The 13010-nt window shown below is 40.8% G+C and overlaps 1 protein-coding gene across 4 annotated transcripts in view; it reads right to left on the reverse strand.

Moving 5' to 3' along the window:
* Nucleotides 1-13010, reverse strand: part of FNIP2 (folliculin interacting protein 2) — a 70427-nt gene that overhangs the window by 10862 nt on the left and 46555 nt on the right. For 3 of the 4 annotated variants that reach the window (XM_069977855.1, XM_069977854.1, XM_069977852.1), the window contains exons 7-13: nucleotides 12840-12929; nucleotides 11602-11673; nucleotides 11220-11355; nucleotides 10324-10525; nucleotides 6367-6455; nucleotides 602-748; nucleotides 288-457 (exon numbers count right to left, since the gene is read on the reverse strand). In XM_069977855.1, coding sequence (XP_069833956.1) covers nucleotides 288-457; nucleotides 602-748; nucleotides 6367-6455; nucleotides 10324-10525; nucleotides 11220-11355; nucleotides 11602-11673; nucleotides 12840-12929 — 906 coding nt within the window. The remainder of the gene's footprint in view (nucleotides 1-287; nucleotides 458-601; nucleotides 749-6366; nucleotides 6456-10323; nucleotides 10526-11219; nucleotides 11356-11601; nucleotides 11674-12839; nucleotides 12930-13010) is intronic. The other variant, XM_069977853.1, reaches the window with a different exon arrangement.

The raw sequence follows: 13010 nt of genomic DNA on the forward strand, positions 1-13010 counted from the left end.
AGAGCAGTGTCTGGCTGATGGTGGATAACGTGACTGCCAAAACAGGCCAATATTAGAGCCAGCTTAGTTTAAGCCTGATACTGTCCATGTAATAGGGCATTTACAAAACCTGTAAAGTGCAACAACTTCTAGCAATCTCAGAAAACCCAGTTTCTTGCTTACTACTTTAAACGTCATTGAAGGATCAGACGTACAGAAACAACGAACACACATATATGGCAAAATATTAAAGGATAATCACAAACATTCACAATAAAGTTTAGAATACACAACTGACTGGCACTTACCAAGCTGAGCCCACAAGGGGTTATACGGATGGGACTTTGCCAGCAGATTGACTGACTGGGATGTGTGCTTTTCACAAAACGACTTTATTGGAGGATGGTCATGTGGCATCACTGTTGGGACCCATGCAAGGTGGTAAGTCAGAACAGCAGTGATTAAAGCTGCAAAGAACCTGTAGAAACATCAAGTGCAAAATGGTAACTGAAAGAAAAACTAAAACATAAGTGAATAGTTAATATACAAGAGCCATTAGTGTAATGCAAAGCTGTATGCTGTTTGTACATTAACGTGGCTGCTGTTCATATACTTTACTTACTGGTTCTTGTTAAGCTGCTCAATAAGATAAGTGAACTCTTTGAGGAAATGCTGGCAGAGCTGACCTTTCTCAGTAGTGATTGACATCATGGTAAGCCATACTGGCTCAGCAATGCGGGGGGCACAGTACAAGTTCCAAATGGTTTCCCTGTAACATGAAACATTTTATCCACAACAGTATAGGAAGCTACTGAGGATTATGTTCATATTTACACAAAGCTTATTCAGATGTATAATACAAAAAAAAAAAAAAGTGTTGTTCATTAATGTATTTTCAACCAATTACTATTAGAATATCTGCTTGCTGTCTGAATGAAAACACTCTAGATTATACCCAGAGGCAGAGAGAAATAAAATAGTTTCCTTTGAATCACTAAACATGAATCTTAAAAGAGTACATTAGGTTAGTCCAATAACTTTAATGAAGCTATTATAGGAGTATTCCCTATCCATAGGATAGGAGATATACAAGCTGATTGTGAGGGTCTGACCACTAGGACCCTCACTAAATCTGAGAATGGTGGAAAATTATATCCCCATAATGAATGGTGTTGACTTTGTATGCAACTAGTGTTCATATCTATAAGGGGCCACCAAACTATTTTGTGCAATGCTCAGTGTCTCCATAATGAATAAATGGATAGTTGGCCAAATACAACATTAATTCCAAAGCAACATTTTGTTCCAGTACTTGGGATTTGCGGGGGTCCCAGTGACTGGAATTATAAATAATGTAATGAACTTTATAATGCGCCAACATATTCTGCAGAACAGTACACTTATAGCAGCTTATAAAACCTTTCAAAAATATTAATTAAAATGTAAATACAAAACCACAATTACATCAAAAAGATGTGTTTGATTTCTTGTAATATCCCTGTAAATGGCACAACATTCCAAGAAAGATTCATGGACCAGCGTGTGCAGGTGAAGACATCAGACGTGTTTATTGGAAAGACCCATAAGAACATGGACACATCAATCACTTCTCACAGAACGTCAACGCGTTTCTGGCGCATGCGCACCCTTGATCACGACAAACATAGGTAACATAGTGCACACATATATACACGTAGCCCATCCCCCCCCCAAGTGGGGAAATGGCTCACGTGTTGACAATAAAATGTTCTTAATAAGCATTCATTGTAACTGGTTACAAATACATTTAAAAGCATTGCTGTATAAATTCACTCAAAGGACTGTACATAGATGTTAGGGGCTTGTTAAATTTTTTTATAATATAAATGCAATTCACGGCGCTGGTTCAACCCGTTGGGGGCACATGTTTCTAAATGATACATCCAAAAAGCTTCTCTTTCTTGTAATTTGACCCTTCTGTCCCCACCCCTCCATGGACGCTGAACTTGTTCAATAGCCATGACTTTCATATTATCTACCTTACCCTCATGGGCCTCGGCAAAATGTCGCGATGCACCAGAGAGATTGCGTGAGTTGCTGTGTCCCGCATCATAAATATGTTCCAGGACACGGGTTCGTAGCTGTCTCGTGGTGCACCCCACGTACTGTACATTGCATTCCGCACAGCTTATGGCGTACACCACAAAAGAGCTTTTACAGTTTAGAAAAGTTTTTATTTCATGCTTGTTGGCATTTTTGTTATCTGTGAAATGTTTACTTTGGTTTGCATATGCTGCAGCTCCCGCATCTATAATATCCTTTACAGGATAGCCATGTTCTCGCTGATGTGTTGGATCTAGGAACCAATGGGGATAAAGTATCCCCTAAGGTTTGTGCTCGTTTGGAAACTATGGTACACCGTTCTTTTAGGATTTCATTCAAAATGGGATCCCCTCGCAAGATACTTAAGTTTTTAGTGATAATTTGTTTAATACTGTTGAACTGTGGACTAAATTTAGTTACAAACACTGGTTTATTTTTTATTTCTTCCCTATTTTTTGTTGGGTTGATAAGATTATCTCTTATCTTTGTTCTCCACCCTTTTTAGGGCTCTTTTTAGCATCCATGTCGGGTACCCCCGATCACGGAGTCTCTCCTGACTGATATTACACTCTTGGGTAAATGCTTCCACAGTGCTGCAATTACGTCTCATACGTGTCAGCTCCCCAACTGGGATGGATTTGACAGTGTGTGGCGGATGGCAGCTTCTGGCGTGGAGTGTAACATTTCCTGAAATCTGTTTCCTATGGGTTCTCGTCACAACTGTTTTGTTTTGTATACCTGTTAGCTCCAGATCTAAAAATATGATTTTATCTTGACTGTACATAAAGGTGAATTTTAAACCCCATGGGTTGGAGTTGGCATAATCTATGAACAGTGGTATGGCAGGTACAGGACCGCTCCAGACCAAGAGCAAGTCATCTATGTACCTGCCATACCACTGTATGTACTGTAAATATGGATTATTATGCGCATAAACATGCTTTTCCTCCCAATAAGCCATGGCTAAATTTGCCATGGAAGGCGAGTGTTTCGCCCCCATGGAAACTCCTGCTACTTGTAGGTAATATGAATCACAGCACAAAAAATAGTTATGAGTCATTAGGTACCATGCCACACATTTGGTAAATTCTTGAAAGTTTTCATCATAGTTGCTGTATTTTTTGAGATGGTAGTCCAGAGCCTCCATTGCCAGTGTATGTGGTATACTGGTGTATAAGGACACCACATCCATACCCACCCAATGGTAGCTACTGGTCCATTCAAATCCTGAAAATATTTTGAGAACAGAGCCTGTGTCCTTCAAATACCCTGGTGTGCGTTGGACAAGTGGCTGTAGAATGTCATCAAGCCAAGCAGATAATCTTTCCCCTAGTGACCCCCTCCCCGATACTATGGGTCTCATCGGTGGTGGGATGAGACCCTTGTGTGTTTTAGGGAGACCATATAATATAGGGGTGACAGGGTCAGAAGGTCTCTGGCGTTCAGTACACCTAATGCAACACCTTCCCCCAATAATCTAGACATTTCTTCTATGTACTTACTAGTCGGATTTCTATCTAGTAATTGGTAGGTGGAAGTGTCAGAAACCATACTGAGCATTTGCTCCCGATACATGCTCTCGTCCATTACTACAACCAGACCACCTTTTATCTGAATTTTTTATAACCACATTGGTCATGGCCCTAAGTTCTTGTACCGCAATTTTTTGTTTGGTGGTCAGGTTGTACGAATGGGAACGAGAGGATGCATCATATAACAATTTCAGCTCATACATGCCCCGGTCCTGAAAAAATTCCATGTGGGAGGTTCTGTCCTGAATTGGATAGTAACCTGGGTTATGCATTCTGAAACCTTCATGACGTGCAATTTTGTTTGTGGCATGATAATCACTACCTAACTCCAACAAGTCCTTAAGGGCCACCTGTTCTAAGAAATTAAGATCACAAAATTCATTATTAACATTAACCTTGTTAAGTACATTTTTATTTTCTTTTTGTATGTCATGCTCCCCAAAAAAGTGCTTCTTAACAGTAAGATCCCTTATGAATTTGTTAACGTCCGTAATGGTGGAAAATAAATCAAAGTTCCTAGTTGGAGCAAAATTTAGACCCAAGGAGAGAACATCTATTTGTTCAGGAGTTAAATTTACACTTGACAGGTTCAAGACGCTTTTACTTGTTGTTTCCGATGGGCTCCTTGATTCTTCGCCTCCCTTGGTAATGTTGCTCTTGTGCTTCCGCCCCCCCCCCCCCCTCCTCCTGCGTTTTTTGGAGGCTTACGGTTCCTGGGTTTCTTGTAATAGGACAGAGCTGAGACGGTTGTAGTAGACTCGGCTCCGTCTGTATCGGTCTGTTCATCTGTGGAGTCACATTCTGTGGAGGTAAAGCTGACATGAGTCTGTAGTCTATTTGATGCATTACGATCCCCAGGTGTTTTCTTCTTTTTAAGAATGGGCTTTGGTTTCGGGGCATCTCGGTCCCAACTCCCCCACTCATAAACTTGATCATGTTTGTAATCGTATGTGTCACGCTGATATTTACTCTTTTTAAGTTTTGCAATGACATCCTCTAATTCTTCAATACGTTTATTTACTTGATTAAGCATGGTATCATAATCAGATAAGACATTGTACTTTACCATTGCAGTCTTTAGATCCTCTATTTTCATCTGTGTTTGTTGGTGTTTCTCCTTCTCATACCGAATAATCAGCTTCATTAGATGCAGAGAGCAGCGTGTTAGCAGAGCATTCCATTCACATACGAAAACCTCTGGGAATACCATTGTTGGGATTTTCTTAATTCTTAATCCTCTAGGTATCATCTCTCGTTCAAGATAGGTTTCCAATGTGGTATAATCCCACCATAGACGTGTTTCACTCGATTTGTGCTTCTCCAATTTCTTGGTATCAGCCTTAAATTCCAAATCTAGCAAGTCAATGGTGTTCTCCTGAGCAAACACATCAGCTGCTTAGTCCATGCGTGATCGTGCAACAAAATTCAACAGAGAAGGATGGCAAAATTAGATCGGAAAGTCCATGTACTCATGCTGGGGAGCTGACACGTATGAGACGTAATTGCAGCACTGTGGAAGCATTTACCCAAGAGTGTAATATCAGTCAGGAGAGACTCCGTGATCGGGGGTACCCGACATGGATGCTAAAAAGAGCCCTAAAAAGGGTGGAGAACAAAGATAAGAGATAATCTTATCAACCCAACAAAAAATAGGGAAGAAATAAAAAATAAACCAGTGTTTGTAACTAAATTTAGTCCACAGTTCAACAGTATTAAACAAATTATCACTAAAAACTTAAGTATCTTGCGAGGGGATCCCATTTTGAATGAAATCCTAAAAGAACGGTGTACCATAGTTTCCAAACGAGCACAAACCTTAGGGGATACTTTATCCCCATCGGTTCCTCGATCCAACACATCAGCGAGAACATGGCTATCCTGTAAAGGATATTATAGATGCGGGAGCTGCAGCATATGCAAATATGCAAACCAAAGTAAACATTTCACAGATAACAAAAATGCCAACAAGCATGAAATAAAAACTTTTCTAAACTGTAAAAGCTCTTTTGTGGTGTACGCCATAAGCTGTGCGGAATGCAATGTACAGTACGTGGGGTGTACCACGAGACAGCTACGAACCCGTGTCCTGGAACATATTTATGATGCGGGACACAGCAACTCACGCAATCTCTCTGGTGCATCGCGACATTTTGCCGAGGCCCATGAGGGTAAGGTAGATAATATGAAAGTCATGGCTATTGAACAAGTTCAGCGTCCATGGAGGGGTGGGGACAGAAGGGTCAAATTACAAGAAAGAGAAGCTTTTTGGATGTATCATTTAGAAACATGTGCCCCCAACGGGTTGAACCAGCGCCGTGAATTGCATTTATATTATTAAAAAATTTAACAAGCCCCTAACATCTATGTACAGTCCTTTGAGTGAATTTATACAGCAATGCTTTTAAATGTATTTGTAACTAGTTACAATGAATGCTTATTAAGAACATTTTATTGTCAACACGTGAGCCATTTCCCCACTTGGGGGGGGATGGGCTACGTGTATATATGTGTGCACTATGTTACCTATCTTTGTCATGATCAAGGGCGCGCATGCGCCAGAAACGCGTTGACGTTCTGTGAGAAGTGATTGATGTGTCCATGTTCTTATGGGTCTTTCCAATAAACACGTCTGATGTCTTCACCTGCACACGCTGGTCCATGAATCTTTCTTGGAATACTTGCAGCACATGCTTGAGTGCCGGACCGTGCGAGGCAGACTAGCGGCCGAGGGGAGCTGGCGTTCTATACACTTCACAGAAATGGCACAACATACCTAAACTGCCCCAGAGCCTCCATGACCTGACTGAGGTAAACTTGCACCCGCTGACTTGATTCTGTAATCTTCCTGCAGGAGATCATTGCCTAAAACAAAAAGCAAGTTTTAAAACCAAATCTATTCTACTACTGCAGTATCATTTTCAGGTTCTATATGAAAGAGGACAAGTAAATAATGTACATGTAGGAGTATGACAACACTGGTTACATTTACTGTAGCTTCAGGATTCCTCCTGTGTTGCAGTAAAACAAACATGCAGAAGATGGCAGCCACGAGCAAGCATCAAACAGCTCAGTCAGCTTTACTTCCAGATACTATATAGGAGGCAAAATGTTTTCCTTTATCAACTTGTCAGCCAACAGAGGAAACGCTTGGTTTTCCTATTTTGTAGAGTTCAACTGGCTCAAATTTCCTTTAGGCCATGTTCTCACACGGTATTTTTGCTCAGTATTTTGCAATCATAACCAGGATTGGATTGAAAACACAGAAAGGCTATGTTGACACTGCTGAAATATAGGGGCTGGCCGCCATTTAATGGCAAATAATGTCCGTTGATTAACATCAATTATTTGCCATTAAATAATGGCCATCCAGTAAATTTCAACAGTGTGTGAACATACTGTAGGCTCTCTGTTTTCAATCCACTCCTGTTTATGCACACAATCCCAAATCCGTCTCTCAACTGCGGATCAGAACAACACCCTAACGGTGAATCAAATCAAAATATATAAAGGGGTGTACACCATTAAAACTTCACTTTTAATAATTTTCTAAACACACACGTAACCCCACATCCAAAACCAAAGTCCAAATGAATCTGTATTTACACCAGTCCACAAATCTATTCGGTCTACGCAGTCCCAGCCGGGATGTATAAAAATAAAACCAGTTGTATCTCACCAGTGTGTCGTCCCGAGATCCTGCGATTCTGCCTCTGCATCTCTGTAGACTTTTTTTTGCACAGTCAACAGGTTGTGACCAATCAGGAGTTCCTCACTCCCTAAATTCGCCCTTTATCTTATATGCGTGTTGGTCACTACCCCTTCTCTCTCCGGGAACTGTCGGAGCACTCACCCTAAAAAGGGTGACCCCTGCCCCGGTTTATCCCTTTGTACAGTCCCCGTTATACCCCGTAATTACTCCCAACATGTCACGTTTCCTCTGGGTAACCAAATTCATCAGGGGAAAAAACAAAATTAGGGTATCAGAACAGATGTCAAACAATAATGAGATCAACTAACTCAAATACATAAGAATTACATAAACCAATTACGGGGTACCTTTGACATGCAGAGTGGTGCTAAATTGTCTATACTGCTCACATAGCCTGGCCTCAAATAAAGTGCAAAAATCCTCTACAGCTGATCCTCCAAAGTGCAAATGCAACTAGCAGCTTATTGGAACCTTCGTTCTCCACTAAAAGTGCAAATGTATTGGGCGGTCTGGGGGCTTCAAAGTGACTCTTTACTAACCCATCACGTAGACTTCTTCCCTTTCTATAAGTGAAGAGTCACTTTGAAGCCCCCAGACCCCCCAATACATGGCTTGACAGACAAGAGTCGGGATGCTTCCATTGTAGTGGCTGTATAGCCTGTGCCCATATAGAGAAATGCAAAACCTTTAAGAGTAATGTGACGGGCCGCAATTATAAAATCAGAGATTTTATTAATTGCAGGTCAAAGGGCGTGGTGTACAAGGCCAGGTGTGTATGTGGCCTGGAGTACGTGGGGAAGACGGCAAGAGAGTTTAGGCGTAGAGTGGGGGAACAAAAAGATGTGGCAAATGGAGCAGACAAACCGGTGGCAAGACACATCAATGCCATCCATGGAGGAGATGTGACAGGCCTCGGGTTTGTTGGGATACAACTGATACGCCCTCACTGCAGGGGTGGCGATTGGGATAGAGTAATCCTACAAAAAGAGACCCAATGGATCTTTAGACTGCACACTGTATACCCGAAAGGTTAAAAGAAAAATTGAGCTATGCATGCTTCATTTAAGTAACTGACTTTGCCACTGATGTGGTCCACCGTCCGGTGTAAATATGCTTTTATGCACGAATATTTGTCTCTTATTTTGCTCAAGGAGAAAGACCTAGAGTGGACATCTAATCTATAGTAATGACTGCTGGATACTGTATATATGCTCCAGCACTCCTATGAGAGGGTTAGGGATTGCGGATTATGACTTAACAGAGCCTGTGTGTATGCTATGTGCCATTTATTTTCTCTGTAATGATCTGAGCTTGGATATCGGAATTTATTGGAGGTATTGCAACATCCTGTTTGACAGTATAAGTTAGGTAACAGCCGCACAGGTTGCAAATCAACTGTGGATGCAGTTCGCATTATTGTGTACTGTTTCCATAGTTACCAAGGTGCGCTCCGGAATTACGCGAGCGGCCGCCGGAAACAAAGGTAGCTTCCGGAAGTGGGGCAAGCATGTTCAGGGACACGAGCGTATATAGGAGGATCCCCACAGTAACTACTCGGGTTCCGATAAGCTGCTAGTTGCATTTGCACTTTGGAGGATCAGCTGTGGAGCATTTTTGTACTTTATGTGAGGCCAGGCTATGTGAGCAGTATAGACAATTTAGCACCACTGTGCATGTCAAAGGTACCCCGTAATTGGTTTATGTAATTCTAATGTATTTGAGTTCGTTGATCTCATTATTGTTTGACATCTGTTCTGATACCCTAATTTTAGGTTTTCCCCTGATGAATTTGTTTACCCAGAGGAAACGTGACATGTTGGGAGTAAATACAGGGTGTAACAGGGACAGACCGGGGCAGGGGTCGCCCTTTTTAGGGTGAGTGCTCCGACAGTTCCCGGAGAGAGAAGGGGTAGTGACCAACACGCATAAGATAAAAGGGCGAATTAGAGAGAGAGGAACTTCTGATTGGTCACAACCTGATGACTGTGCAAAACAAAGTCTACAGAGATGCAGAGACAGAATCGCAGGATCTCGGGACGACATACTGGTGAGATACAATTGGTTTTATTTTCATACATCCCGGCTGGGACTGCGTAGACCGAATAGATTTGTGGACTGGTGTAAATACAGATTCATTTGGACTTTGGATTTGGATGTGGGGTTGTGGGGTTGTGTGTGTTTTTAGAAAATTATTAAAAGTGAAGTTTTAATGGTGTACAGTATGGTTGCAAAATACTGAGCAAAAATACTGTGTGTGAACATAGCTTTAAATGTCAGTCATAACTCTTTAATATCTAAAGTACAGGGGATGCAAAATAAATTTATGTAAATTGCCAACATGATTTTTTTTGTTATCATACTTTACAATAAAGCTATAGTTTCTGGAAATCCAAAAAAAGTCCCCAAAAATTTTTTTTTACTGACTGGGACTTCATGTGTTTGGTCTCTTTTTCAACCGACAAGACTAAAAAGCTGCCTTCAGAAGACTGGACTTGAATACACAAGTATTACTGTTTTAAATCATGATAACTAGAAATAAAGTATATTTGCAGTTAAAATTTATTTTTTCTAGGCTGGCCATAGGCTTGTCAGCCCACTGCCTTCGAACTCTTTGCTGGTCTGTGTCCCTGGAGGCAGGCTCATGTTAGGTACACAGAACTATGTATATTGATGTTCCCCAGCCTCTCCTCTTAGCAGTGGTTAACAGCTATAGCTTTCTGCCTATTTGACACTACTGCTGTCAATCATAGCTGGGAGGAGAGCCTTGGGAAACTCAATAATGTACAGAGAGCTCAGGACTCAAAGACACTTGCAGTGGTGGTGCTTAGGAAACTAGGCAAGTTGCATGACCAAAACAATAGGTTTTTTCCCGCTTCCCAGCCTCTGTATACGACTGTTAGTTGTTTTATTGGCTCAGTTTTATTGGCTCAGAACTGCTGATAGACGCCATTTAAAAGGCCCCATTAGTACAAATAATGCCTGCAGCTAAAAAAAAAAATGTTGTTAAGATGGTCAAGCTACCTTCTCTATTGCAGACTTAAGCTTATTCATGTGAGACTCAAACAGAGGGAAATGTGAGAAAAAGAAGTCTTGGAAGTTCTGTTGTGCTTCCTCTTCGTCAGACAAGGAAAAGATGATGCTGATAGCTATCTTCTTTCGACCAATCATTGCTGGGTTGGACGTATAACTTTCATCAGCCATGCTAAAGGTTTCTTCTGTGGTCCTATAAATAAAGCCAGTCACATCAGATGGACCATACACAATGCAGGAGCATCTTTACCCAGAGACACACATTCTATTGCCAATCCTGAGCATTGTACTCTGCTGGAGCAGATAGCTGGGTCTCTTCAAAGACTAAGCAGGGGGTATCAATAACAACTGTTACTATTAAAGATGTGCTGAAAATATAGCTCTAAAGAAATATCACGTGTGAAGTGAAATGTTGTCTATATACCAACATAACTGATATTTTACTGCAGCAGCCACATACACGAGGTGGCAATAATACATTGTGTACATATCTGCTGGTAAGATCCAAGTTTCATAGTTTCCCTTTTGCATAAGTGGAACCATAAAAAATATGGCTTAAGAAGCTGCCTAAAGAATAAGGCATGTGATGCTGCAGTGATTCATTAACTTTCCATGTGCAACCCTTACATGTCAGGTTTGGGCTGGATTCACAAAATTTGTTATTTTTGTTGCCATTTTAACAGCTTTGGTAAAAAACACTGTTGTCAGATTATAGCAAAGTAACGTAAAAGTCTCCCTTCGCAGCATTTTTGGATTTTGGCATTTATGGTCACAGTATGGCATTCTTGCTTTACCCCCCATAGGTTTCTCTAATGGATTTAAAAATGTTAAAAATCAGCAATATACAAAGAACAAAAAAAAAAAAAAAAGGGGAGGTACCAACTCACCATCGCGGCACAAGGCCATTCTCTAAACTGGTAGTCTGACTCCTCAGCCAACGGCGCTGATAGCTGCTAGCACAGTTGCTTGAGAAGGAGGTACTCGGAGAAGGGAGAGGAGTAATCAGGAGGCTGCTCAGAGATGCTGCAAAAAGCAAAAATTGTTAACATTAAAAATAGACATACATTGGAACATAGTAAGAGACATCATATGCAGTCTATATTGCTCAGCCACTGCACATTTTATATACAAATATTTTCAAGTTAATAAAGGAATCACAGAAGGGACAAACAGATGCAGTGTAAGCACCTAGGGCAATAACGGCTTGCAATCTAAGGAACTGTTGTTAAAACAAAAAGGTAGGATGTATGTATTATATAAAAAAAATACCTGAACGGGCAATGCCACTGTCCTTATCTTCGTTGTGCCCCCTGCTTGGCATATCCACCGGTGTACTGTGAGCTGCACAATAGATGACATTACTTGAGAATGTGAATAAAACTCAACATTCACAGCAGGACCACAGGAAAATGGCTATTAGAGGCCCATCAATGCCAAATATAAGGTCAGTAAGTATCAATTAGGTTAGTACCTTCACCAATCTCCATGCAATGTAAAAAAGAATTCCATATAAGTCAATGAACAATTGTTATACACTGTGAGGAAGCACCGTCTACTCATCTTAAAGGCAGAACCACTTTACCACTGGTTGTAATCTAATGAAGCAGCATGGTGCATGTCCCATAATAGCAAAAAGTATATCCATAGCTAGCACAAGAGGACGTTTCAGCGTTAGCCTTTCTCAATAAAACTATGAAGCATTTATGGCAAGTGCAGGGATTGACTTTTTACAGTATTGCTGGCATTTTTTCCTGGCATGTGCACCACCCACAGACACAGAAGTGCTGTCTAAAGACTTTTTCCCCATAATAGCAAAGGGCAGCAAACAAAAATATGACATACGGGGTTGTTACAGGTTTATTTCTATAGGTGACAATACATGACATTATAAATCATTCACAAAGGTTTGATGAGCCAAGTAGACTGCACTTTATCACACAAGCAATATTTTGTGCCATGGTTAGCAGATCTCAAGATGAGGCTAAAAAGTGCCCATTCAATACATTTATAGAAAAATCAAGCTGATGTATTTCTGCTTTACAATGTTTTCCTTCCAGTAAAATTCAGAAACTGTAAATCATTTCATTTCATGTTATCACACATGGGATTTCTACCACCACAACACTATAAACTCTTGTCAACTAATAGAATGATACTGCATAACACAGACTTGAAAGGAATCCCACTAGGTTTATGCTGTCTTATCTGAGGGCAACATAAACCTGCAGTAGAGACCATGATGCCAGCTATGCATTACTTCTTGTCATAATGCAGTCGTTATAAATCACTGCTTACTACAGACCAAGGCAAGCACACTGCTGGACCCCTGTCCACCACCAGTATGTATGTTCGTGTACAATTTACAACTATTAAAAAAAGTGGAAAAAAAATAAAATAACTAGAACATGGACGCAATGTAATTTGGATTGGACCATTGCTGCTCAATATCATTACAATCACACAGGCTGTTTGTGTGGCTTTTAAAGTATTCCGCATTCCACACAAACCTGCAAAGAAAGAGGCACTCCGGATGAGCCGGAGGGGGCGTGCTTCCAACATGGCTGGCAGCAGTTTGCTGCCACACATCTGTAAAATACCTAAAAATAGGAAGCGGAAGCAACAATTGAAGAAAACAAAGCAAATATAAAAAAATAAAATATCACAAAGCCTAACAAAAG

This window comes from Dendropsophus ebraccatus, chromosome 7 (genome assembly GCF_027789765.1).
Source record: "Dendropsophus ebraccatus isolate aDenEbr1 chromosome 7, aDenEbr1.pat, whole genome shotgun sequence".
NCBI classification, from domain to species: domain Eukaryota; kingdom Metazoa; phylum Chordata; class Amphibia; order Anura; family Hylidae; genus Dendropsophus; species Dendropsophus ebraccatus.